We start from the raw sequence: 27039 nt of genomic DNA, 5'->3' as shown, positions 1-27039 counted from the left end.
TCACGGAGGAGCAGACGCATAAAGGGGGAGCGATGACGTTGATGATCGAGAGAGGAACAGGCCTGTATTTTAGTTGAGTTTTGTTTTTTGTATTTGTGTTTTATTTTAGCCAGCAGTCGTCCGCGAGGGGCTGCTGGCCGTTATGTTTATTTTGGGTAAGCCAGCAGTCGTCCGCGAGGGGCTGCTGGCGGTATTTTAGTTTGTTTGGTTTTATTTTAATAAAGTATGTTTAAATGTTCGCCGGTTCCCGCCTCCTTCTTCCCTGAACATTGCTACACTGGTGCCGAAACCCGGGAAGAGGGAGGAACGCGCTGTCAGAGAGTCCTCGCCGCTGTGGGGAATCCGCGGTGCAATCGAGCATGGTGAGCGAGTCGCCGCAGCTCGCCGTGGGCCGGAGCCTGCTGCCATCCGCCGGGGAGCGTCGAGCCGTCCACCGAGGGCTACCCAGCGTCACCGCCAGGCACCGCGGAGGAGATCGCCCAGCTGGTGGGGGACCAGTTGACAGCGCGTTGTGGGAACCGGACCAAGTTTTTTTGTTTTTTTTTCTCTCTCCCCTCTCTCGATCTGTCGCTCCTCATGCTTCCGTCTCCGTTTCCCTCGGCTTGTCGGCCCATACCCCCCAGGGATCGCCGCCGCCGGGGGGGGGGGGGGGGGGGTAGGGGTAGGCACAGGCTCGTGGGTACCCCCCGGCCTGTGAGGGGCGATGGGGGTATGTGGCGAAGGACGGCCGAGGGACGTGAGAGAACGGCGATGGTGGTGGTGCGATTGCTAATGAGCAACACCTGTGAAGCACACCGGTCTCGCATCTCTCACGGAGGAGCGGAAGCATAAAGGGGGAGCGACGACGTTGATGATCGAGAGAGGAACAGGCCTGGTTTTACATTGTGTTTTGGTTTTTGTAGTTGTATTTTATTTTAGCCAACAGTCACCGTGAGGGGCTGCTGGCCATTATGTTTATTTTGGGTAAGCCAGCAGTCGTCCGCGAGGGGCTGCTGGCGGTATTTTAGTTTGTTTGGTTTATTTTAATAAAGTATTTATTTTAATCTCCAGATCCTTCAGATTCCCAGATCCATGTTTTTGCTTCTTCTCCTCAGTTCACTCCACTCATCAGGTCAGGGAACTGGGACGGTCATGGCAGAAGCTTCATTTTGTGCTCCGTAACAATTTTTTGTTTTGATTTTGATGTTTCTTTTGGATCGTCCTGACGGAAGATCCAACCACGGCCCATTATAAGATTTATAGCAGAAGGTGTCACGTTTTGATTTTTTATCTGTTGATATTTGATAGAATCCACAATGCCATGTATTTGAACAAGAAGTCCAGGACCTACAGCCACTTTCTCTTTTGTGATGCTCAACAATCTTTTGATGCACATCAGAACTATATTCTTTGGTTTTACTCATTGTGATGGATGATTAAGGGAATTTGGCCTCTGTGTTTCCTCATATTTAAATTCATGTGAAACAAGAAGTCAACAGCTAGACAATTTCATGTTCCTAGTCATCCTGGTGTGCTAAAAAAAAGTAAACATTAATGGGAATATACTTCAGAGATATTTTACTTGTAAAAATTCTAGAGGTGCCAATAATTGTGGCCAACGTGTTTTGGAGAAAAACATGTATTTCATAATATGATTTCTCCCCCACTTTCAATTCTTTTACTTCAATGAAAGGTTAGATTTTTGGCAAAACTATAAACGATGCAGATATTTTTTACAGCCAGTTTTGATCATATTTACCAGGGGTGCCATTAATTCTGAGCACGACTGTATATATAGCCGCTCTGGAGAAAAACAATGTCATCGTCCAGCTTAGTTCAGTTCTCATATAATGGTGTCAATGCAGACACTGTATTGAATGTGTCCAAGACAAATTTACTTCAGGACAATAAAGGTCTCTCCTATCCTATCCTAAGAGGAGTGGGAAGGCCACAGGGATTCACTCTGCGGGAGCGCTCTCACTGTAATCCTCAGATCATCCTGTGTATTAACAGAAGTAGCCCACTGCTATATAGAAGAACCACATCTGGGAATAGTAGAGGGGACTCAACATCGTGATGGTCATCTTCCCGCAGTGGGTGCATGACTCACCAATGAACTCCACTTTAGTGTGCTTATGGCACGGACACATGAGGCAGAGATCATCACACATCTAGAAACACACGGTTGGAGTGAAGGAGGCAATTTCAGAGCTCTACAATAACATCAGTGGATGGACCGTCCTGCCGTTTTCTTCATTGCAGCTTAAGATTTCAACTAGGTAAGTCTTAAATCTGTCAGCATGTGAATATTGCTACCAGGGGGAAGAACACACTAGATGGTCTATACAAACATTAAGGACTCATATTAAGCAGCCCCCCTCCCTCACATTAGCAACTCTGATCACCTGGCAGTTATGCTCATACCAGCATTTAGACCCAGGATGAGACAGAATGTGACTGTGACTAGAATGTGGCTACAGGAAGCTACTTCAGCACTACAAGACTGTTTTGAAACCACACATTTTTAGATAGGCAGCAACCCAAGGAGGCATTACTGACCAACAGGAATATACAGAGTCTGTCATTGGCTATGTCAGTAAATGCATAGAGAATGTGACAGTGCTCAAGGCCATCAAGAGGCGTACCAATCAGAAAACATGGCTACTGTAACTGGAGAAGTCTTTTCACTGTTGAGGGCACATAATGCTTCATTTAAAATCTGGGGGTACTGCTGCATACAGACTGGCAAGGAATTATCTAACCCGGGTGATCAGGAAGGCAAAGAGGCTGTACGCACAAAACTAAACAGCCATTTCATGAATGACAAAGACCCACGGCGGTTGGGCAAGGTTTTCAGAACATTACCAACTACAAGCCCCCTGCCCTTCCGGTATGCCATAATAACTCCTCTTTTCCAGATGAACTAAATAAGTTCTACTCTGGTTTTGAGGTCAATTGCATCATTTAGGCACATATGCTTCAAACTAGAGGATGACACGGGAGTGGATTTTCACTCCTGTCCCGTCCCACTCCCATAGAAAGAAATCTTGTCCCGTCCCACTCCCAGACCAAAGTTTAAAAAATAATCCCATCCCATCCCGCTCCTGGTAAATTGACTCCCAATCCCATCCCGCTCCTGTTTAAACTGACTCCCGCTCCTGTACCGCTCCCATATACGGCAATTTTCGCTTGATGAACGAAGCGATGCTTGCCTGATTCTTTCCCGCATTTGCCTTGCAAGTGTGCTTCTTCAGACCGCTCGTCCCTGAATCACTTGCGTACTTGACTAAGACTAAGCATGTCTTACAAGCAGCGTACATTGTGCTATCACCGTCACATTCTACTCTCATAAACTTAATTAATATTTCAGACTTTCCGACCAGTTCTGTGAACTTAATAGACATGTCATTACTTCTGACTTTGCGCTGTAAATCATTTTTTGCCACATCGACTTCTCCGCGGCTGTTAGCTCCCTCCATCACTGATCTTTGAATTTCGGCGGTAAGCCGTGACAAAAAGCACTGATGGCTTCTGGGACGGCTGGGTCGTGTAGTTATTTTTTAATTGCGTTACATTGTAGGCGTATTAAAAGGAAACTACAAAATGATGCATTTACTTTTTTCTTTTTTTGTCGTCTTTGCTATTGGTTGATTCCCGCTCCCGTCTGCTCCCGTTAACCATTTATCCTGTACCGTCCAAATCCCGTGATTGATAGCAAAGATGACTCCCATCCTGCAGGAATCCCACGGGAATCCCGTGACCCGTGGGATTCCCGAAAAAATGTCAGCCTCTACTTCAAACCCAGTGACTACGCACACTGGCTGTCAACGGGCCCTTGCAAGAGTTAATACACGCAAAGCTGCGGGGCTGGACAGCACCCCTGCACGTGTTTTAAAGGATTGTGCAGTGTAAGTAACTGTCTGGGTTAGACAGGTCAATTAAGCTCAAAAGGAATTATTAATTAATATATAGGGAATCTTATAAGAATCACTTAAACGGCTAGCAAATGACTCGTCCAGCGTTCATTTGAACAGGCCGTAACTATCAGCTCTAAAACGGATATAAATATCCAAACTATAGTGAAACACCATATATAAGCAAGGTAACTTAGATCAGCAGTTTAAGACATTAAATCTGTAAGCACATAACACAAGACAATTCTCTTTCAAATATAAACAAGACTTTATTGATTATTCTAAAACATAAAACTAATATCTAACACAAACCCACGCACACACACATTCATACGAGTTGCAGAAAGAAAGAGAGTGAGGAAAGAAAATGAGTTCAAGAGTGAGATAGTGAAATCAAAAACAAGTTTCTATATGCACTTATAAGACGTGACCTGAACGAACCATCAATCATTAATTTAACCCTTCTATCGTTTCTTAGGCGGATTATTCAATTTTATATCAATGCACCAGTTCAGCTAAGAGTCTAGAGGTATACTTGCGTTTGTCTGTGTGTTTCTTTGGGATTCCTTTTGTTTACGTAAAGGGATTTTCCCGGGTTCGTTGACTGGCTGGTGGTCTCCTCGTGCCTGGATAGATTTCTCTGGGCAGCCAATCACGTGGTGTGTTGGCGATGGATGAACGTCTTTGAGGTTGGAAAGTAGGCTTTGCAATCGAATCGTTAAACGAAACTTTGCAGCAAAACTTAACTTAGAATCGAGACTCTCAACAGAAAAGAAATATAAAGCTAAGAAAAATAAAGGAAAGTGAGACGAGAGTACTTAGATGGCTTGAATGAAGCTGTTTAACCCATGTCCTTCTGATCTTGATTTGGGTTCTTTTGTCTGCAGGTCTACATGGTTACTCGTCTGTACGGTTCGTCATGGCTTCTCCATGACTTCTGTAAATCTGCTCTAGCGAACAAATTCACAAACCAAACCTCAACCCAACTTAACAAATACTCTACTGGCTTTTTAGGGTCCTAAGATTTTAAACTCAATGGTTTGTCCAACCTCTTAGATGAGTTCTGACCAATTAGGCACTGTCTTTATTTTAGAGGTGGCATTCTCACCTCTCATCGTAAATCATGCGTTATCTGTGATCTCTTTACTCTCCGGCTTTAGCAGAGAGCTCAGAGGGAACAGTTTAGACATGATTCCTATTATAAGAACAGGAAACATTTTACACAGATTTCAATCAAGCCATCTTCTGAATTAAGAACATATGATCGTATTGATAGGAATCAATACACACTTTCATTCAAACATCTAATAGTTATAACAATTACATGACTTGTATGTGATCTAAGCATAATAGACGCATGCAGAGGTTGTAGATACAATATAGGATTATGTAGTTGAACAATGCTTGTTTAGAAGTCCGTCAATAATTGTTTTGGGATGATTTTATGTATTTTTAAAGTCTCAGTCTCTGTGGTTTTAAGAGATTTCAACCATGGGGTCATTCAGAGGAGGAGGTCTGTGTTCAATCCTCTGTCTTGGGATCAAACAACCTCTGCCGTTATCTTGGTGGGTTCCGAGCCGTGCCATCTCTGAACCAATCAGTCTTTTCCAAACTATCTAACGTGACAACCTTCTTCCTTTAGTTGAGCCCATCTCTTTAAAACTTTCATGGTCGTAAAGTTCTTAGCTGGGACTGGCTGGAGCCCACTCCATTTATGGCCCGAGATTAGACTGGTGTTTTTGGGGTCTGGAATGTTGAGTTTTGTGTGGAATTATGTTTGAATGAATCACCGGGAAGATTCATTTGTGTTTGGTTGGCCCTCAATTCCTACAGCAGAACAACTAAATTATGTTTTTGCAGACATTTTTATTATTTCACTCAGTCAAGCAGTAGTGCCGACTTGCCTCAAAAGTGCCACCATCATTCCTATTCCGAAGAAGCCTAACCCAACCTGCTTTAATGATTTCCACACTTTGGCCCTGACACCAATTGTTAAATACTCAGAGGAATGACAATAAAATGAGACTCTGAATGCAATCTTTAAAAAGACACAACGCCATACCCGTGTTTACTCTTTTAGGTAAAATTGCTCTTTCGATGTTGAAGCGCCCAGGGGACTTGATCGTGCACACACTCAGCAACCGCAACCTCTGCTGGAATGCGCCATCACACCAACACACGAATGGCTTCCCTCTTGTTCTGTAGACACACTGAACGATGTTTGAGAGCAGAGTGAAGACAAACGTTCCCTCGGCTCCGAAGCGAAACTTAATGGGACCATTCCCACACTGCCTCATATACCTGGAAGTGGGGAATCGGCCTGCGATGCAAATCTCCCTGGCCAATGTGCATTGGCTAGTTCTGTTACCACTCGAAGGTGATTGGGGTCTCAGATCCTAATTCATCAGTTCAGTTCTGACGTAACATCTAACATGACTGACTGATAGATAGGGAACTAATTATACTTTAAGTGTTATTGAGCTTTAACTCTAGTATTTTCACCAGCAAGAGGGTGCTGTTTACACTAGCCGTGTCAATCCCTTAAATTTCAACACCAGAACATTAATTAAGTTTTACTGTGTATTTGGGAATTATGAAAATTTGTTACATTGTTATGTAGGAAGTGAGACTGAAATTACTGATGACTTTTTTCAGCAGTTCAGAATTGCTCCTTTCTTTTGGGAGACAATAACTTTATTTATCATGCACTTTCATCTTTAAAACTTTGCAGACATTTACATTCACAAACAGGTATATTATACACAACATGAAAGGTATACTACAGTACATGAAAAAGCATAATGGGGCACTTTAAAATGAGTATTGCCAGAATGAGAGATGTCAATAAAATGAATACTAAACACTCTGTTTGCAACAAACATTCAAAATATAATTTAAAAGTCTTCATGCTTGATTGCAGAGCTTTTATGGTTTTCTCAAAAATTTGGTAATTTGTTTCACCTTCTATTGTTTTAAAGTATAGATATGTTCATTGCTACTGGTACAGATACAAGCTTTTTAAACAGATCACTAGAGGAAGGCTCTCAAGCCGAAATGCTTATATTTTTTGGCATATAATTAAAAATTATCTCTACAAATACTGCTGGATTGATTATTTCCATGCATCTTGTGAGTGCTTAAAGTTGTACCGCTTCTACCTTTACTGGAATAGATCATTTTACATGCTTAAACTCTTTTCTTTGATGTATTCTTTGAACTGATGATTTGGCGATTTCAGAGTCACTGATGTGAGGAATAGAAATTCCTTTCATATTATGTCCTGTGAATCAAATGAACTGTCTTTACTCGTTGAATTTTGTTCAATTAAATTTATTTATCCAAACTTTCCAAAGCTTCGTTTTTTGAGTATTTTCTCCATTCATCTGGGATCTCACCACTTCCCTCAAATGTTTTAATGTAGTGCGTTTCCAGATCTTTCTGGAATCTGCACACAAACCATTTCCAGTAGGGCAGTTCAGAGAGATCAGGGGTGATGCTCCAGTCTGCATAAACTTCTCCTGCTGTTCTGTATTCTCTCCAGAGGACTGAATCATCTGATGAACTGGGATAAAAAGATCGATTGCTTGCTACTGCTGATGTGCAGATGCTAACAGACAAGTTTGTTGTATTCTTGTATGCAAACCCTTTTATTCCAGTAATACGGTGAAAAGGAACACTGTGATCTCCATCATGGTTTTCTATGGTGTTGGTGCAGATGGCTTTACAGAAAGGACACTGAACCCAACAGCACTGACAGAAATGACCAATCAGAAGCTCATCTGGTCTGAACTTATAGTCCAGCTTTCCTGGAAATGTCTTTTTGTTGAAGTTATCGCTGATGGGAGACATTATAGCAGTAAGTTCTTTTCTTATCACATCTTCTAGGAGTTTGAAATCATCAACATTATCATGTTTAACTCCACTGAGGTCTTTTTCAGAGAAGACCAGCTCATCTGAGAGCTGCTGTGTGAAACTCTTCAACCACAAACCAACATCTCCTCTGTTCACTTGAACATGTTCAGTAGATTCATGTGCTGCTTTCATGATCTTCTGCTGCAGGAGTTCAATGTTCTCCTTCATCTTGGGTAAAATACTTTCACTGAACTTATCACAGATGTATCGACTGACTTCCTCTCGGATGAATCTCTTGAAGTGATCGCTGGGAGTTTTAATGTAGTCGATGTATTTGTCAAAATCCTCGTTCTCTGCCAGTGTCTTCAGGATGTGTTTCTCTAGATTTGATCGGTTTCCATTCAGTGATTCACAGTTTGTTTTCATTTCACCTGCCATATCTCTGGCAGTCTTCTTGTAGACACTCTGCTCAATGGGCTCTTTAAGTTTCTGACAGATGATCTCACCAAAAATGGCAGCTGATGTTGCTCCATGACAGTATTTCTGGAAAATACTGTAGTACTCTTCTCTCTTCTTCTCAACATACATTTCAGGATCATTGGCTTCCCTGAACATTTTGTGTTGGTCAGTTATCAATTTGTTTGCTCTGTTACAGATTGAAAAAACCAAATCCATGAAGAATTCATTCTTGAACACATATTTTACTGGTCCTTCCTGATGTTCAATTACTCTTGCTTTGATGTAATCTATGAGTTGTTGAATGCAGCTGATGTTGTATCCCATCTTTGCAATGTTAAATGACTGAATCTTTGTGTCTGTCTGCAGAGCAACATCTGAGACTAATGATCTTATCTGGGCTTTATCAGTTGAAGACAGAGTTTGAGAGAATCCGAATATTTCTGTAACTGTTCTGCAAGCATCATTTACAGCCCCTTTAATCCCACCTTTTGTGGACCTTTTGAAAATAACATATTCAGAATAATTTGATACAGTTAAAATATTGTTGTATTCGCTTCCCCCTTTTCTGTGGTCTACAGGAGCACTTTCATAGACGTCACTGAGGATCTCTCTCACATCTGTGAGTAAGTCAATGTCTCTGATTACAGGAGTGTCTGTGATGATCTTCTTTACACACTGTTTCCAAAACAAATTAAATTCTGTCTTCAGTGTTTCTTCATCATTTGCTTTGTCTTTGAGTTTTAAGGCAAGTTCCTTGCTCTTCTCAAAGAGAGTGTTTTCATGATGTGTCCTATTATCATCAATCTTTTTCTTCAGGTCTCGCTGCTGGAGAATATCATTTAATTTTCTCTTTGTTTCTCTCACAATGTTTTCCTCGATATCTTTGATTTTGATTTCAAATGATGTTTTCCACTGAATCAGCATATTAGCATCTGTGTCTTTCTCAAAGAATTCTGACATTGATTTTTTCACCTCTTCGTTTGTCTCCTTCAGGTCTCTTTGAAGATCAGTTTCCTCAATCTCATTAATTGCTTCATTTTCTATTTTGTTTTGTAGTTTGTTCTCAGTTTCCATCATGGCACTACGAAGACACCAGGACCACTTGCTGTATTGTATCTCCAGTTTCCTGTAGGCTGAAATCTCCAGAGAATTTCTGAAGCTGAAGACAAAACGTTCATTCAGTAAAGCTTCCCAGAGATCTTTAATACGATTTTTGAAGTCTTTCAGCATCATTCCATCTGATCTTGAAGCATGAGAAAGGATAGATTTCTTTAGTTCTTGAATATTCTCACAGTAGTTTGGGTTTGGTGGTGCCATTGGTGGGCTGCCCTCCCAGAGCTGAGCAAAATACTTCACATCATTCTGAACATCAAATTCAATAACATCACTGAAACATTCTGCATCACAGACTTCCTCTTCTGCAGCAAGTTTTGTCATCTCATCCAGTTTCTCCTGCAGTCGTCTCCTTCCATCCATGTTTTTCTCTCCAGCTGTCACGTCTGAAACGTTCTGATGCACAAACATACAGCTGGGATTCAGTCTGACCTTCTTCATCCTCAGGAAGGCCTGAACAACAATCTGAAGAATGTCCTGCATCTCAGATGGGTTTTCTCCAAAGATGTTGATCAAGGTCAGATTTCCAAGACCAACAACAAATGTTGCCAATTCATTGTCATGATGCTGTAATGATCGTCCAGTTAGTTCTAAGGCACGAAGACCCTCAGTATCAACAACCAGAATATAGTCAAAGTTCATCTGTGTTTTCATCTCGTCTGAGACTCTGACCAGCTGCATGAAAGCTCCTCTGGTGCACCTGCCAGCACTGACGGCAAACTGGAGTCCAAACATGGCATTCAGCATGGTGGATTTCCCAGAGCTCTGAATCCCTAAAACTGACAGCACAAAGACTCTCTGGTCTCCCAGTTTCTGGATGAGTTTATCCAGAACAGCAGAGATCCAGATCACAGGAACATGAGCAGCATCTCCATCCATCAGCTCCAGTGGAAATCCAGAGATCATCATCTCTGCTGCAAGACTCGGGAGAGAAGAGTAGTCAAACTGCAGATCTTTCTTGTTCTTATTCACAGATGAACATGATTCATAGATCTGACCGATCTCCCTCATGATGTGCTCCAAACCAAATGTTGCAGCTTGAAGTTCCTCAGATATTCTCTCAAGGTCAGTTTGTTCATATTTGAGATGTTCAGGTTTTACATTGATCTCTGTCTGTTTTAAGACTTTTGACCACTTTTCATTATATTTGTGATGCAGATTAGAAAGGTCAGCTGATGTATATTCATCCAGGAGGATTCTGAGCCATTTGAGAAAAAATATGTTCTTATTTGCAGCATCTGAGTTCATTTCTTCAATAAAACACTTCACAAACCTGCTGATGTCATATGTATGCTGTTGTTGGCGAATTTGCTTCATTTCTGTCTGTTTTTTACTTATTTCCTTTTCAATCTCATCTGCTTTAAGTCGATGAAGTTCTTTGTTCTTCTGACTCCACTGATGCCACAGTTTCCCCTGATGAGGCAGAAATGATTCTTTGATTTCTGTCAGATCTTTCTTCTCCAGTAAACTCATCATCTGCTGTGCTGCTTCTCTTCCTCTCCTGCAGTGTTCATCATCTTCCTCATCTACTCTGATGTCTGAGTGTTTGGACACATCTTCAAGTCTGAAAGTGGAAGATGATTCTGAAGATGAGAGACAAATATTTATAGCTCTTCTGAGTTCTTCAGATACATCTGATTGATTTCTGTCTTTCAGACCAATCTTGTATTTTCCTTTCCGTGTCTCAATGAGAGTTGAAACATCCTCAGTAAAAAGACAAATTAGTGGCTTTGAGTCCTTGTAGAGTTTTTGAACTTTTATTATGCTTCTGTCATTCTTCTTAAGTTGTGGTAGAAGAACAACATTGACTGAGGCCATTTCAGTAAGGATCTGCAGCTGTTTCTCATGATCTCCTGCATCACCGTGTAGATTACAGAACGCAACACAATCCATGAATTTGTCCGTGTTTTTCCCAGAGGGGCAGAACCAGGCGATCTCCACCACTCCATCCATCAGGACTCTGGTTCTGCTGCTGCCTGGGCAGTTCCTGTGGAAGAACGTGTTGTGTTTCTCATTGATCAGACTGTTCATCAGATTAGACTTGGATGAAGACACATAGCCAAACCTGAAGAAAGACACCATTGGAGTTTGTGCCTTGTAGACCGGATGGGTTTGACTGATGATTTCATTGTTGGTGTTTTTCATCTTCCAGCTCTTGTTGATTTGTCTGAATGTCCAGAGAGGAAACTCAATCTGTTGTGTGTCTGGATCAGGAACAAGCAGAGGCAGAGCGTACTGACACTGGGACAGTTTAGTGACCACCAGCTGCTTCAGGAAAACATCAGCACAATGAAACACAGCCATCTGAACATCCATCGGGTGAATTCGCTCAGAATGATTTGATCCTTCATTAGACAAAAACATTTCTTCGAAAATGTCACACTCAGATTTAGATGAGTCATTGTCTCTTTGTTGTATTTGACCCCATTCATTGGCCTTATTAACATGAATATATCTAGCTCTGTAGTCCATCATCAGTAGTTTTTGTATTAAAGTCTGAATCAGCTCCTCTTCAGCACAAGACTCATCGCACTGTAATGAATGTTCATTTAACTGAAGAACGTCTGCAGCTCTCAGTTTATGATCATTCCTGCCTTTAGGATTCAGTCTGTCAAAGAGATTTTTTGAGCATGTAAGCATTTCTTTTTCTGGTTGATCTGGTTTCTCTCTGCGTGTTCCAAGCTCTTCTGTAGTTCCCTGTGAAAGAAAATACTAGTATGTTACTTTATATTTTTAATTCTTTATAAATTTTGTTACTTTTGTTATTATTATTCCTCAATTAGAATAAGTGTAACAGTTTATTAATTTTGTGAACCCTTAAACTTTTCACGTAGGAATGATTTGTAGCAGATTTTGAGATTGTTAGGTTGCATGGTTGTTGTTTTTCCACTACTAAACACTTCTGGAAAATAAAACAGTTTTAGACTTTCCAAAGGCTCCACATGTTGAGGAACAACAAAATAGATAGTTCAACTAGAAATATATATATTTTTAGAAATAGTTTATGCCGTAAACAGTTGACTCCAGGTTCAATTTAATAACACATTTTAATTTTAGTCTTATACAGAACGCTTTCCGTCTAACAAAACCTGACAAATGCAATTTAAAGACTTATTCTGCATTATTTGAATCCTTGAATGGTAAATAATTATAATTGTTTTAGACTTTATATTTGTGATAAACCCACAGCAACAAATTCATTTTGCAAGTCTGCAAGTTTGTATTTGTGACTGAATCTGCACAAAAATGTGAAGGCATTTTATGATTTTGTTTCTTATATTTCCACACATGTGCTGCCATATGAGAGTTCTGGGCAAAATTAATTTGCGTAACCTACACTCTAAATAGTGCTTGGTTGTTTCAACCCATGTTTGGGTCAAATATAGGCAAACACATACTTTAAGTTAAAAAATTTAATTCAAAAATGTTTTATCCAAATTATCCATATTTTAATAAAGGCCTTCTGAAGCGATGCGTTCGTGTAAGAAAAATATCTATATTTAAAACTTTATCGACTAAAATAACTAGCTTCTGGCAGATGGCCGTACACAAGTCGACTTGCGCCAAAAGAGTTACACTTGACAATGTATGACGTAGGAGTAGTGTAAGCTTTGACGCCTCTCGCAGTTCAAACAGGGCTGGGCAACCGCGTTTGTCATTACATTGTGCGTCAAGTTCAAGTATTACTCTTTTGGCGCAAGTCGATGCGTATGTCAGAAATAACCCTCTACACAACGGAATCCCAGGAACTAGAGCCAGACAGATGTTTTTAGAAACCTTAAAACCAATTTATTTTGTTAGTTTACTCAGTAAAAACTAGGGCAGTTCTCCCCACAATAAATAAATAAACAATGTTTTACAATGGAATCAAATCTGTTCCCAAACAACAATTGTCCAAACTGCTCTTTAAGCCGACTGTTTCAGTCAACCCAGGCCGGAAGTGTGACGATCGCGAGGCACCGGGGTTCCCTGGAGGCGTGGCCAGATGCAGACGTGTCAGAGCAGGGGATCCCGGAAGTAACGTCTTCGCCACCGGCAGCGGGACTCCTCCGACTCAAACAAGAGAGATTGCGGGCATCAGAACAAAACAAAACAAAACAAAAAGCAGCAGAGCTTAAACTCATTCATGGGCCAGTGCAGAAAAACTACTTTCCTGTCCCGGATGGAACTTTCGCCTTTTCTCTCCCACTCTCCCGAGTCGTTTGGCAGGCGGCCTGGTTCCGGCGTGGCTAAGTGGCTTTCCGTCCTAGAAGGAATCAACAAGAAAAAAAGGTCCTCAGCAGAAGCGGCTGCAGCGAGCGCTAGACCATCAGCATCAAGCGATGGATTACGAGAGGAAGAAAAAGAACGTCCCTTTCTGGGAATACTTGCGTGCGTTGTATACTCGTGTCGTCGATCGATCGTGCCGTTTGCCAGCCGAGGAGCACCCGCGTTGGGAAGAGAGAGATCAGTGTCCGGACAGCGCGCCCATGGTAAGTTTCAGTCACGTTTTATAGAGCTGTGAGTTCATAATTATGATGATCGGGAGGTGTGGCAGCTATTCAGTCAATAGGGATCACCTGTAGTAGTCCATTACATACCACACCCACAGTAGGCTTCCGACAAAACAATAGCAACCACACGTGCTCATAATAAACATCCATCACACGTGCTCCATATTTTTACACACAAAACAATGCACGCAGGATCTCACTGCAATCGAAATCAAACCCACACAAATGACAAAGTAGCCATACTATCCCTCAACCCACTTTACATTTCCCCATCTGACACGTACAGCCGTCGGCCGGAAGCCAGTTTTTTTAGTCGATAAAGCTCATGTTCCTGTGATCTGGATTTTTGCTGTTCTAGATAAACTCATCCAGAAACTGGGAGTCTTTGTGCTGTCAGTTTTAGGGATTCAGAGCTCTGGGAAATCCACCATGCTGAATGCCATGTTTGGACTCCAGTTTGCCGTCAGTGCTGGCAGGTGCACCAGAGGAGCTTTAAGCTTTTCGTATGGCCGTCTGCCCGAAGCTGGTTATTTTAGTCGATAAAGTTTTAAATATGTTTTTTTTTTCAATATTTAAATCATTTTAAATATTCACATTCAAAGTGCCAATCATTTAAAAACTGACGTTGAATTTGCATGGCAGCCAGCGCAACAGCAAGCCTTTGACAAACTCAAGGACTTATGCACGAAGTCCACTGTGCTACGTTTTTTTGATCCGTCGAAGCCTGTTGAGATTTTCTGTGATGCCAGCAGCAACGGCCTCGGTGCTGTCCTGCTGCAAGAGAGTCATCCAGTTGCTTTCTCATCCAGGTCACTGACAGATACAGAAACGTGCTACACGCATATTGAAAGAGAGATGCTCTCAATAGTTCATGCTTGTGTCAAGTTCCAAAAAAAAAACTGGAAACCACGTCACAGTGTACAACGACCATAAGCCTCTGGAAGACATTTTCAGAAAGCCACTGCTCTACCCCAATGCATATACAGAGAATGCATCTTCGCCTGCAGTGGTATGATCTGACTGTTATGTACAGACGAGGAAAGGACATGGAACTGCCTGACACACTGTCTAGAGCTCAGCTGCGAGAGAACAAGCCAGAGATGGAGGGCTTCGAGTGTATCTCCATGCTCAACTTTCTCAACTCAGTCAGTGAGCAGAAATATTCAGAGCTCCAGAACTGCGCAAAGAAGGAGCTCAGTTGCCTCCAACAAACAATCCAACAAGGATGGCCAGACCACAGGCGTGAGGCGCCTAACGCAGTACAACCATTTTGGGACTCTTGAAGCCAGCTTGTCGTTTCGAATGGTGTTGTCTATAAAGGCCTGCGTATAGTGGTACCCCCTTCCATGCGAGAACACATGCTGAAGCTTATACAATGAGCTTATACAATGAGATTGATATCAATCTCACTTAGGAGTAGTGAAGAGTAAGCAGAGAGCTTGTGAGGTCCTGTTCTGGCCAGGGATGAGTTCTGAAATCGAGCAAATGGTGAAGAACTGCGGCAGGTGTGCAGACTTTCAGAACCGGCTGCCTAGGCAACCACTCAAACTAACAGAAACACCTGAACTCCCATACGAAGAAGTAGCTTCTGACCCGTTTGAGTTTGAAGGAAACCATGATGTTTTACTGGTGGATTACCACTCAAAATTCATCGAAGTAGATAAGTTAAAGGCCTTAAATAGTCGTGCTGTCATAGAAAAGCTTAAGGCTCAGTTCAGAAACATGGCATCCCTACCATCCTTCGAACAGACAATGGTCCTTAGTATGCAGCGGATGCAATCAAGGATTTCTGCCAAAGTTATGGAATCATGCACAAGACATCGTCACCACGCACACCACACTCCAACGGTGAAGCAGAGCGTGCAGTCCAGACTGTTAAGAAACTTTGGTCCAAGGCTACAGAAAAATACCTTGCGCTGCTTGACTACAGAACAACAGGAATAGAGTCAGTAGGCCTATCACCAGCTCAACTGCTCATGGTCAGACGGCCCCGTAACAACCTGCCTGCCGCCTGTCTGTTGCTCACACCAGCAGCGTACGACCACCTTAAAGTTAAACGGCGGCTAGACGAAAGCAAAAGCATTCAGAAGTTTTACTATGAGTGCAAGAGGGCAAGTGGCCCTCGTGCAGCACTGAAGCCTGGAGATGAAGTAAGGGCGCAACCACACCCTGGCAGTCACAAGTGGACTCCTGGAGTCGTAGTGAAAGCACATTGTGCCCCAAGATCTTATGTTGTGGACTGTGGAACCAGCAATGTTTAATATTGGTAATATCTGTATGAGGACAAAGTGATTATGTTAGCTTGGTTATTGCTTTATGCTTAGGAGGGAAGATGTAATGTATTGTCAATATGACAATGCTTCTTTAGGTGGTGCTTCGGCCTCAGTATTTTCTGTTATAACTCCTCCTACTTTGTATGTGCACGAGTACTCAGTATAATAAGAGAACAGTGAGCATGGCTCGGTACTGAAGCTCTGTGTCAGTCACATTATTTTACAGAGTGATCCAGCTCTCAGATTTAATCAAAAATATCTTAATCTGTGTTTCAAAGATGAACGAAAGTCTTACAGGGTTGGAACCACATGAGGGTGAGTAAATACTGACAGGATTTTCATTTTTGGGTGAACTATCCCTTTTACCTCCATGTCCACACCATCGGAGCGCATATTCTCAAAGGCAGGTTTTAAGGTCTTAAAGAGATAGTTCACTTTGAAATTAATGTTTGGTATGTTTTAGCTTACCTCAAGGGCATCCAAGATGTAGGTGTCTTCTTTTCCGCAGTAGTTTTAATTTTGATATTTTTAGGTCAAACCGTTCTTGTCTGCCAGTCATATAATGCAGGTCTATGGTCACCACCTCAAAGAGCATGCACAGAGAAGTCCAAATTAAACATGATTTAATGACTCGTAAGTGTAAGTACACATTGATGGCCTAAGACACGAAATGAGCGGTTTGTGTGAGAAAACGAACAGTATTTATATCGTTTTTACCTCTTGTAACCACAGCCACGTCCAAGTGATCTGAGGGCGCGGGCGCTTCGGTCTGCGCAAGCGCCGGAAAGCGCCTGAAGTAATCTCTCGCGCGTGTACTTCACTCATTGTTTACACAGAACAGGGATTGTTGGTAAGACGGCTAATTAAAATGGTACTAATTTGCGCTTATCTGGGATGTTTAAATCTCACAACACTTGCTACAAGAACACCTCCAATTTTGAAGAGATCTCTTTCTCTCTGAGGCAGACCGAAGCGCCCGCGCCCTCAGATCACTTGGACGTGGCTGTGGTTACAAGAGGTAAAAACGATATAAATACTGTTCGTTTTCTCACACAAACCGCTCGTTTCGTGTCTTAGGCCATCAATGTGTACTTACATTTACGAGTCATTAAATCGTGTTTAATTTGCACTTCTCTGTGCATGCTCTTTGAGGTGGTGACCATAGACCTGCATTATATGACTGACAGACAAGAACGGTTTGACCTAAAAATATCAAAATTGAAACTACTGTGGAAACAAAGACACCTACATCTTGGATGCCCTTGAGGTAAGCTAAAATATACCAAAAATTAATTTCAAAGTGAACTATCCCTTTAATTCTAAGATATGGAGCTCATTTCTCCCAGACAATGTGAACAAACTAGTGTTCCTTTCTCATAATATGAGAAGAGATAGCCTAATTGTCCATATCAGGGTAGTATTTCAGCTGGAATATTCTTTATTTATTCATATTTATTTTGTTGATGTTAAGGCTATTTGTTAATCAGCCTGATTATTTTTGCACTGTTATTTCTCTTTTGAGCGTTTCAGTTTGCTGTATATTTATTTATTTGTCTGTTTTTTATTTATATTATGTCCTACTTTTTAAAAATATTTTGTTAAATTACATGTAGGTAGTCAACCAAAATGCCCATTACCGCCGCCCCAAGACTTCAGCATACAACACAGTCCCATGTGACTGTCGTTCGTGAAATCACCACCAGGTGGAGAAAAAACTGTAAAAAAGATTAAAATAGCCCCACATCATCACATACCCATCACCATACCTAGAGATTGGCATGGTTTTATCTCAGTTAGCCTAATAGCTGGTTTGATTTGCATTGAGAGATGATCTAATGGAAAGTACCCCATGCCAATCTCTAGGTATGGTGAAGGGAATGTGATGATGTGGGCTATGTTATATTACAAAGGCCAAGGGAACTTTATCAGGATGAATAGTATCCAGAATCCATGAAAGAACTGGCCTTTAGAAATAAAAATCTGCCTGCCTGACAACTGTCCTGACTTAGGCCCTGTCCACACGGAGACGCATTTAGCTGTATACGGACAAATTTTTTATCGGATCGGCGTTTCGTCCAGACGGTTCCAGCGTTTTGGGAGACTGAACCCGCTATTTTTTGAAACCGGGTCCCAGGGTGGATAAATCTGAAAACAACACCCTTGCGTCTTCGTGTGTGCGGCCAATCCGTATATTTTGTGAAACGATGATGTCATCACCCCACGTGTCAACTAATCAGACACGCTAAATCAGTAGCCTAACAGCAACAACAACTGCGACTACTTGCTTGAGTTCATGCTTCAGAAGCTACTGAGCCTCTTTTATTTCTTTATTTATTGTTTAGGCCTACTTTAAAGGTGCAAAACGCAAGTCTCTGAGTTTTTGCAGAACTACGCCCCATCTGGCGACAAGCAAAACTGCAACCAGAGTTGTGCACGCTCATGGACCACACGCACACGCACGCATGCAAGAGCACGAGCTGTTCATATTATTAACTAAAGGAGCATCTGCCGCACAGATCTTTGGTGTACAGCCAAAATGTCTTCAGTGGTAATAAAGTTATAAATCTGCAAGTCATTCCAAATATATGGAAGGAAAGACATTTGAGTAAATGACTCTTATGTGTGAGGGGAAAAACGGGGGTAGTAGAAAACTTTGTTTATGTTTTTACTGTATCCACCTATGATTGTATTGTTATGAAAACACGTTCATGAACAATATAATTGATTACTTCGCAAAAGCTCAAAATAATAATCATACCATACACGGTTGGTCAATAACGTTCACTCAAATGTCTCAAGGTAATAAACAATCAAATGTCACCATGACGTTTTCATAAAAGCCAAACAGGCTAATCCGGCGTAGACTTGCGGGGTTCAGACCTTTATTGATCTGCTAAGTAGAATATTCCAATAACAATACATCCTTTTTCTGTTATAATTTACTCAAAATTTCTGTCTAATTATCGGTCATTTTTTCAGCATGTTATATCACACTCAAGAATCTTGAACTGTTTTGCTAATCACTAAACTACATGTAGCGCGGATTTATTTAGTAGATATTTTGACAGGGACAATACACACTGACAAACATTTATGTGAAATGTGTCAATACTTTATTTAGTAAATAGTTAGTCTGCTAAACAGTTTGAGTAAAGTAAAAATATTTACCCCTTTACCATTGTATTTCCCTTCCTGCAATGTTCAGAATAAAACATGTATTTTATCACAATACCAAAATATTTTACGTTTTCCTCGTTTTGATAGAATACGAGCTCCCACATACCTCATATATACTACATACAAAATGTACCACATTCACGGGAACAATTTACTATTTTTACCGAAAAATACAATATAGCCAATGCAACGGCGTTCTTCCTTGTTGGTCAATGACATGAACACCTTAGCTTGTTAGCAATGGACACAAGGCTAACGTTACCAGTGGGCCATACACAAAAACATAGTTAGCATCTTTTATTGGATATGTTTTATGTTGTACTATTCTTCCGAACACAATTCCTAGTTTATGAAACTGTTCACTAACAATGGTAGTAAAACCAATTCGGATTGTACATGTATCTAGCTTACGCTAAAGCATTATACATTTTACGAATCGTCATTTGTTGTCATACATAGATTGGCCGTATCAAACATTAGAGACTGGGCTATATCTTACCGTTTTATCATGAAAAAAGCCAACTGAGGATCCCGTTTGAGACCAAGAGCAGACCGGAGATCTCTCCATTTGTTGAATGCCTTCCCGAGGTTGACTCTCGTCTTACTCCGACGCCTGTCTGACTCCAATTTGGACCTTTTGGTGGCACTAGACAAAAATTTTCTTTTCTTTACTTTACGTGGAGTTTGCGTTGGGGTTTGGAACGGACTACAAGCCGGTCTCTTTGAATCCATCTTCTACCTTTGACACACGAGTTGTCTTCGCTGATGCGGAGAATGGCGGCGCCGGCGAATACACAAACCTGCGAGACATAGCCTGGTGAGCGTGAACGCGCATGACGTCACGCCCAGTCTCAAATTCGAACCCGAATCCCTCTTATTTATTTTACTGTACAGGATTATAGAGGCAATTGCAGTGATCAGAGAAGGGCTCATTCAGCCCATCAGGCAATTGTTTATGCATGTATGGGTTAGAAAACGTGTATTTTTAACATGAATTGTTGCGCAATGCACCTTTAATATATTTTTATTTTATTTGTTTATTTTACTTCTTTATTTGTTTATATTTCTTTCTTATGATATGATGCTTGTATTTTGTCTGATTAAGACATTTCGTATTTTGTAGGGATGGGCATTTCAAGCAAAAATAATATTCGACGATCGCTGGGAATTATTTGATCATTATTCAAAAAACGCACCTCTGCCCCTCATGCTCACCGTTAACACGGCGTTCGCTCCGACATTAAATTTCTCTGTATTGTAGGCCTACATGTTGTAGCCATTAAAGAAAAGTTAGTTTCATATTTATGTTTAAATAATATGTTATTTTTTCCATTTCATATGTTGATTATATGAAAAGTGAACAGCCTGAGTAGCCTAATCATAAGATGCGCATTATCGAGACACATCATTTTGACCACTTCATTAAGTTTTGTTTTATATAAAGCCTTTCTTTAAAGTGAATTTCATTTTGTATAAATTGTATCTTAATTTTAATCAATGTTTCATCAACCATTTGCCTGGATTTAATAAATAAGAAGCAAATATAGCAGACAATAGCCATAAGGACACGGAGGCGCCGACGCGATATAACTTGCATCGCACGAGAACTGGAGCTTGTCTCATAAATGAACAGAAACTCAGAAATATATCTAAGCTTGAAATGTCTACTTTTAAACAAAACAATTCAAAACGAAAAGAAACAGACAACTTATAATCCGTATGAAGTGTGCATTTATCTCTATAAGCACCTTCACCTACTGCGAAGGTGGCGAGTCAGCATCGTCACAGAAAACACTAGTTTATTAATAAATAATTAAAATGTCTCCTTGCTATATTTGACACATTCATAATGATTAGGCTATTTGCCGGTTCTTTGTGGCAAGCTTTATGCGTCTGCTAACTAATCGAATATCGTGACTCATTCCTATTTTGTACCAGGCCATTTATGGTTTTTCATATTGTTCAATAAAGTTCTTGGTTAAAAAAAAAGAAAAAAAATAAGCTACTGTTCCTAATATTATTGTATACGCGCAAGGTTGATGCGCAAGTCTTCTTCTCTGTTTTTATTGTATCTGTGTCAGAAATACAGCTTATACTGGTCTGGCATGTATACTACATCGGTTTCAGTCGGTTTCAGCGGTTTCGTGTGTACGCAGATATTTCTTGAGACGGCGCCGTGTTTACGGAATTTTTTTTTAGAACGAGGAAAAAAAAAGATCGGATAGGGAAAGCTCTGGCTTCGTGTGGACGTGGCCTTATGCGCCCTGTATTTTAAAGAAGAAATTCCTCTTTTTTGTCAAACTTTAGCATGGGTGTGTTCTCTAATGCTAAGCACTGTATATATATATATATATATATATATATATATATATATATATATATATATATATATATATATATGTGTGTGTTTGTGTGTTTGGAGGGGGGGTCATTTATATATTTTTCATTCTGATCTCATAAAAGTTCACGCAATATTTACTGGTGTTGCTGCGGGTCACTTTATTTGCTCATTGGAGGGCACATTTATATTTTAATTTATATTTTATTATTGTTTAGTATTTCCAACCAACTAATCTTTAGGAACATCTTTAGTCGGGGACAGCCTGGTTTTATCATTAAAACAACTGAAGTTTAAATTGAAGGATGTAACTATCAAGCAGCAAATTCGAGTCAGCTAATAAATGTGCACATACTGTAAACCAGCTCTTACCTTTTGTTGTTCTCTTGTCTCTGTTGCGGTGTGCTCCCTTGTTTCTTTATTGATTGAAGGTTTATCTTATGAAATAAAAATAAATTACATTAATGTTTTAGATTTTGTTCTATATTAAAGCAGTTTTCATGTCATACTTTCATTATATCTGGGTAGAGCGCCTATTTCCACTTAGCTGGGTATACCATAGATTTATATAGGGTCATCCCATAGATCTGATATAAGGTGGTTGGGATTTGTTTTGACTCTGTTCACTATTCTATCTGTATTTGTAACTACTGCTTCAATAAGTTGTAATAAAACAACTGAAATAATTTTAAATTACTATTACTTTTTTAAAATGACATTTTCAAAATGACACTCCTTGGTTGATGGAGCAACTTTTTTCCCAAACAATTAACATTTCTTACTGATATATCATGAAGCCCTGTCTCTATCCACAAATGTCTATATGACGTTTAGTTAAAATCAGAGTGCTAGTTCACAGTCTGGACTAAACATGGGGAATATCAACAAAGAATCCTTGTCTCACCCCTTTCACATTCACTCTTTTTCAACTCTTCATTCTGCTTTAATGCTGAATTGTTTATCTCTAGTGTGTAACACTGCTGTTTATTCTCATTAAACAGAAGCTCAATCTTGTTCATCAGGTCTCTCATCTCTGATTTGTTGTTCATCCTCTTGTTGCAGGTGAGAAATCTTCCTCCACATTTCTCCAAAAGTTGCTCCAGAACAGGGTTTTTCTTCAGATCATCTTTTATAGTTTTAGACTCTTCTTCTCTCTCATAGGTGAAGAGAATCATCACAAACTGAAGAACTTTGTCACCAAACACTCTCTGAAGCCATTCCAGACCCATCTGATCATCATTGGTTAACTGGCCCAGTCGCACAACAAAGATGAAGGCATGGATTTCATTTTCTTTCACTAGTTGATCAATGAGATGATCCACAGAGTCCAGGTAAAGTTCAGCCTCATGTAAACCGGTTATGTTGATCACAGAGACGTGACGTTCTGATATCTTCCTTTGTAAAGGAACAATTCTGGACATTTCTGCATTTTCTATATTAGTCTGTTTTTCTCCAAGTAGAATGTTTTCATGTCCAAACTGGACTGATGAAGAATTTCCAAATAACACAGCGGTCACATTGGGAAATGCATGATCTAGAATAAACACACAAATCCATCAGAATATCAGTACTTATCTGATCATTATTGATAATTTTTGTGGATGACTGGATGCAGTGAGTATTGTGCTTTTCCTACCCATGATGTCACTGATGCTGAGTAAAATGGTTCAGTTGATCACTTCTGCATGGTCAGCTGGTTTGGATGTGTTCACTTCTGCTGATTGTTCAATATCCTATAATGTCAACATTCACTAATTAATCATTTACTTTTACATTTAATCATTTAGCAGACGCTTTTATCCAAAGCAACTTACAAATGAGGAGAGCAATATAATTAAACTAACAATAGGACAACAATATGCAAGTGCTGTGACCATTCCCAGTTTAGTCCAACACAGTATACAGTATACTCTATCCAGCAGGGGGAAGGGGGGGGGGGTACGTTTGTGGGTGGGGGGTGGGGGGGGGGGGGGGATGGGGTGATGTGAAGGGGGGATGGGGGCACTAACCGATAAGATGGATAGTTTTCCGCATCACATGGTTATTATAAAGGTCAGTAAGATTACTTGGCTGGATATCTAAAATCTTACTACTTACCTTCATTATTTTAAAAAGAGCATTTTTTTTACCTTGCCACTGATATTTCCATAACAATATGTTACAGAAAACGTTAATACACACTAAGAGTAGAATTTATCTATTTGTCAGAGTATCATAATGATTTTTTCAAAATGAAATTTTGCAAAACAATTGTTGCCCTTTTTTTAAACCATCACTGCATCACAATTAAATTGCATCTTATTGTCAAACTGCAATGATTCATTCTATGACTATGACTAGCGCCGTTAATGATCGTACTGTGAGGAACTGAGAGCTTGAGCCTGGAATCAGTGAGCATGCCCTGTTTTTCACATTTAGTTGCAGAAAATCTGTGTCACGCCAACGTACAAAGTAATCTATGACAGGACAATGATTAGGGTTAGCAGCGTGGAGGACACTGAAATAGCAGAGTCATCTGAAAATTTTAAATATATCTGCTATCATGCCGGCTTTGGCAATCATCATTATAAATAATTAAAAAAGTGGTTTAATGTGAAAAATCTATAAAATTAAGCATTTTAAGTCAAACCTGAGTGTTGATGTCTTCCTGTGTGTGTCGGTCCTCCTCTTTGGTTTCCAAATAGCAAGTGAAAGATCTGTGCAGGCCTTTATATATACACAAGTACACAATTCCTTGAAGTCACATGACAGAACAGAAAGTAAAACTAAAAGTGTTCTGCAAAATTCCTTTCTATACAGAACCTTTAGGATATTTATTAAATGTCAGATTTTCAAACAAATCGCTATTTCTACCCTGGATTTCTGCATTGATTAATCATAAAATAACTAAAATCATAACAGTTTTACTTTTCTAATTTTTTTAAAGAACAGTCCTTCTCAGTACAGATTTGTCCAAAAGTTAAATCAAGTGTTTATTTAAAAAGATTTGTCTTTTAGAGACACACAAAGCTCAAATCTTTTCTTCTCAAGATAGGTCTGTTATTGTTACCATGCAACAATTCCAATAACTTTTGTAACTTTATATTTTGATTAATCTATCATTTATTTATAAAAAGAAAACCATGCAGTGTTATTTTATATTTCTGTAGGCCAACCTGAATTTGTGTACAGTAGTATTTATTTGTGCTATTGTTAATGTGTATATTTGTTCTTATTTTATTACTGACTGCTTGTCTTTAATAATATGTATTAATTAGTGTAGTTTTAACGGTAGTATTTTTGTTAAATCCATAGGCAAAAGTTCCTCATAAATGTTCTTTATGCTGTTGATGTTTATATATGGAATTCAGCTGCAAACGAATTTCGTTTGGCAAAAAGACTAATGTTTGACTCATTTTCTGCTTGTTGGAATCAAAACTGGGAATCGACAATTGCTAAAATTAAGATACCCAACCCTGGACATTACACCACATTCAAATAGCTAACACAATCCAAACTAATTAGAAATTCATACACTTGAACACACATCAGCGTTATATGAGCTACCTAAAATGAAAGAAAGAAACCATCTTTGGAAATAAATGATTTGAAGTGTAGTTTTAGCACAGAGGCCGGGGTTTATGGCCTATACTGCAGCCAGCCACCAGGGGGAGATCAATATGTTCTGGCAATATGTGGCACATTTGCACACCTACAATGACATTCTATAGACCTTATGCACCAGAGAAACGAGGGCGCCGCCTTCTTTAGATTGTCTTTGAAATTCTGTTTTTGCGTTCGCTCTTGTATATTTCTATGGCATCTGTCCAGGAGTAATTAGCTGGTGAAGTTGATTTACTTATTGTAGAGTTAACGAAAGTTATCTTAAGCATTGTAAAGCATATGTCTTAAAAAAGCGACCTTGGGAATTTTTTTTACGAGCTGTTCATTCATAACTACGCAAGATCGCTGTGAAAATACAGACCGGAAGTCAAAAGACAACGAGCTCAGCGCTGAAAAGGGGCGTGGCTACATAAGGTCTATAGAATCTTGTGTTTACCCGCATGTTGCATCAGTCTCCTTTTCTGTTCCAGCATGACAATAACCATATGCACAATGAGATGTCCATTTTTATTTAATGGGTTTTTACAAAACCCAGAGCTGAATTATAAACCATAAACCAACAACAGTTGATATAAATAGAATAACATAGTAAATCATTATCTCTTCATGTGTAGAATGCGTTTAGTCACTCCTTTCCTATCAGTTTCACCAAAGACGAACTACTGGACATAAGGAAACACACACCAGATAACTTTTCTACAGTTTTTGATTATTCTGACGTCTTGCAGGACATTGGGGCAGCGTTGTTGTTCAAACGCGCAGTCAGACGCAAACGCGGGAAGCGAGCCGGCGCGCTGGTTAAACTCCGCGAGCGCGGCCTCCGCACTGCACGTCCCAGTATTCATCTCGCGAATCTCCGATCCCTTCCTAACAAAACGGACGAACTTCTTCTCCTCACACGCACTAACAAGGATTTTTTAAACTCTGCTGCTCTGTGCTTCACAGAAACCTGGCTGAGTGAAGCCATACTGGACAACGCAATACATCTGCCGGGCTTCCAGCTGTTCCGAGCGGATCACATCGCGGAGCTAGAAAAACAAGAGGTGGTGGATTGTGTTTCTAGATCCAAGATCCAAGATCCAAGATGGCGCCGCGGATGGCTGCCTCGGTGTGGAGCTCTCCAGCTATTGTGTTGTTTTTGTTCGTTTGTTCTGCGTTTAGTCATTCTTTTCCTATCAGTTTCACCAAAGACGAACTACTGGACATTAGGAAACACACACCAGAGACCTTTTCTACAGTTTTTGATTATTCGGACGTTTTGCTGGACATTCTCGTCGGAGGTGCAGCGTTGTTGTTCAAACGCGCGTTCAGACGTAAACGCGGGAAGCGAGCCGGCGCGCTGGTTAAACTCCGCGAGCGCGGCCTGCGCACTGCACTCCCCAGCATTCATCTCGCGAATCTCCGATCCCTTCCTAACAAAACGGATGAACTTCTTCTCCTCACCCACACTAACAAGGATTTTTTAAACTCTGCTGCTTTGTGCTTCACTGAAACCTGGCTGAGTGAAGCCATACCGGACAACGCAATACATCTGCCGGGCTTCCAGCTGTTCCGAGCGGATCGCATCGCGGAGCTAACAGGGAAAACGAGAGGTGGTGGATTGTGTTTCTACATTAACGAAAGTTGGTGTTCAGATGTAACAACACTGAAGAAGATGTGCTCTCCTAATTTAGAGGCACATTTCATAAACTGTAAACCCTTCTACTCGCCTCGGGAATTTTCCTCTTTCATTCTCGTGAATGTTTACATCCCTCCAGACGCGTGCGCGAGCGCGGCGCTACAACAGCTGGCTGAACAAATATCTGAAACGGAACAAAGGTACCCAGACTCTCTTTTAA

The 27039-nt window shown here is 40.4% G+C and overlaps 1 protein-coding gene across 1 annotated transcript; it reads right to left on the bottom strand.

Moving 5' to 3' along the window:
- Positions 1-7207: 7207 nt before the first annotated feature.
- Positions 7208-24334, bottom strand: LOC143711061 (interferon-induced very large GTPase 1-like). The gene is made up of 5 exons (XM_077202348.1): positions 24228-24334; positions 23235-23331; positions 22503-23132; positions 21971-22035; positions 7208-12014 (listed from the first exon to the last, which is right to left on the bottom strand). The coding sequence occupies exons 2-5, from the start codon at positions 23236-23238 to the stop codon at positions 7224-7226; spliced, it is 5490 nt and encodes a 1829-aa protein (XP_077058463.1). The 5' UTR covers positions 23239-23331; positions 24228-24334; the 3' UTR covers positions 7208-7223.
- Between the last annotated feature and the right edge of the window lie 2705 nt (positions 24335-27039).

Source organism: Siphateles boraxobius, unplaced genomic scaffold, assembly GCF_051911475.1.
Source record: "Siphateles boraxobius isolate OS27281-9 unplaced genomic scaffold, OSU_SipBor_1 49, whole genome shotgun sequence".
NCBI lineage: Eukaryota > Metazoa > Chordata > Actinopteri > Cypriniformes > Leuciscidae > Siphateles > Siphateles boraxobius.
The sequence above is the reverse complement of the archived record's forward strand: the minus strand, read 5'-3'. Positions and strand labels throughout refer to the sequence as shown.

Coding starts and splice junctions, on each gene's coding strand:
- LOC143711061 (XM_077202348.1), bottom strand. Junction 22,036..22,502: donor AAAGAGTGAATGTGAAAGGG/GTGAGACAAGGA, acceptor TTATTTCATAAG/ATAAACCTTCAATCAATAAA. Junction 12,015..21,970: donor AGACAAGAGAACAACAAAAG/GTAAGAGCTGGT, acceptor TTTCTTTCACAG/GGAACTACAGAAGAGCTTGG.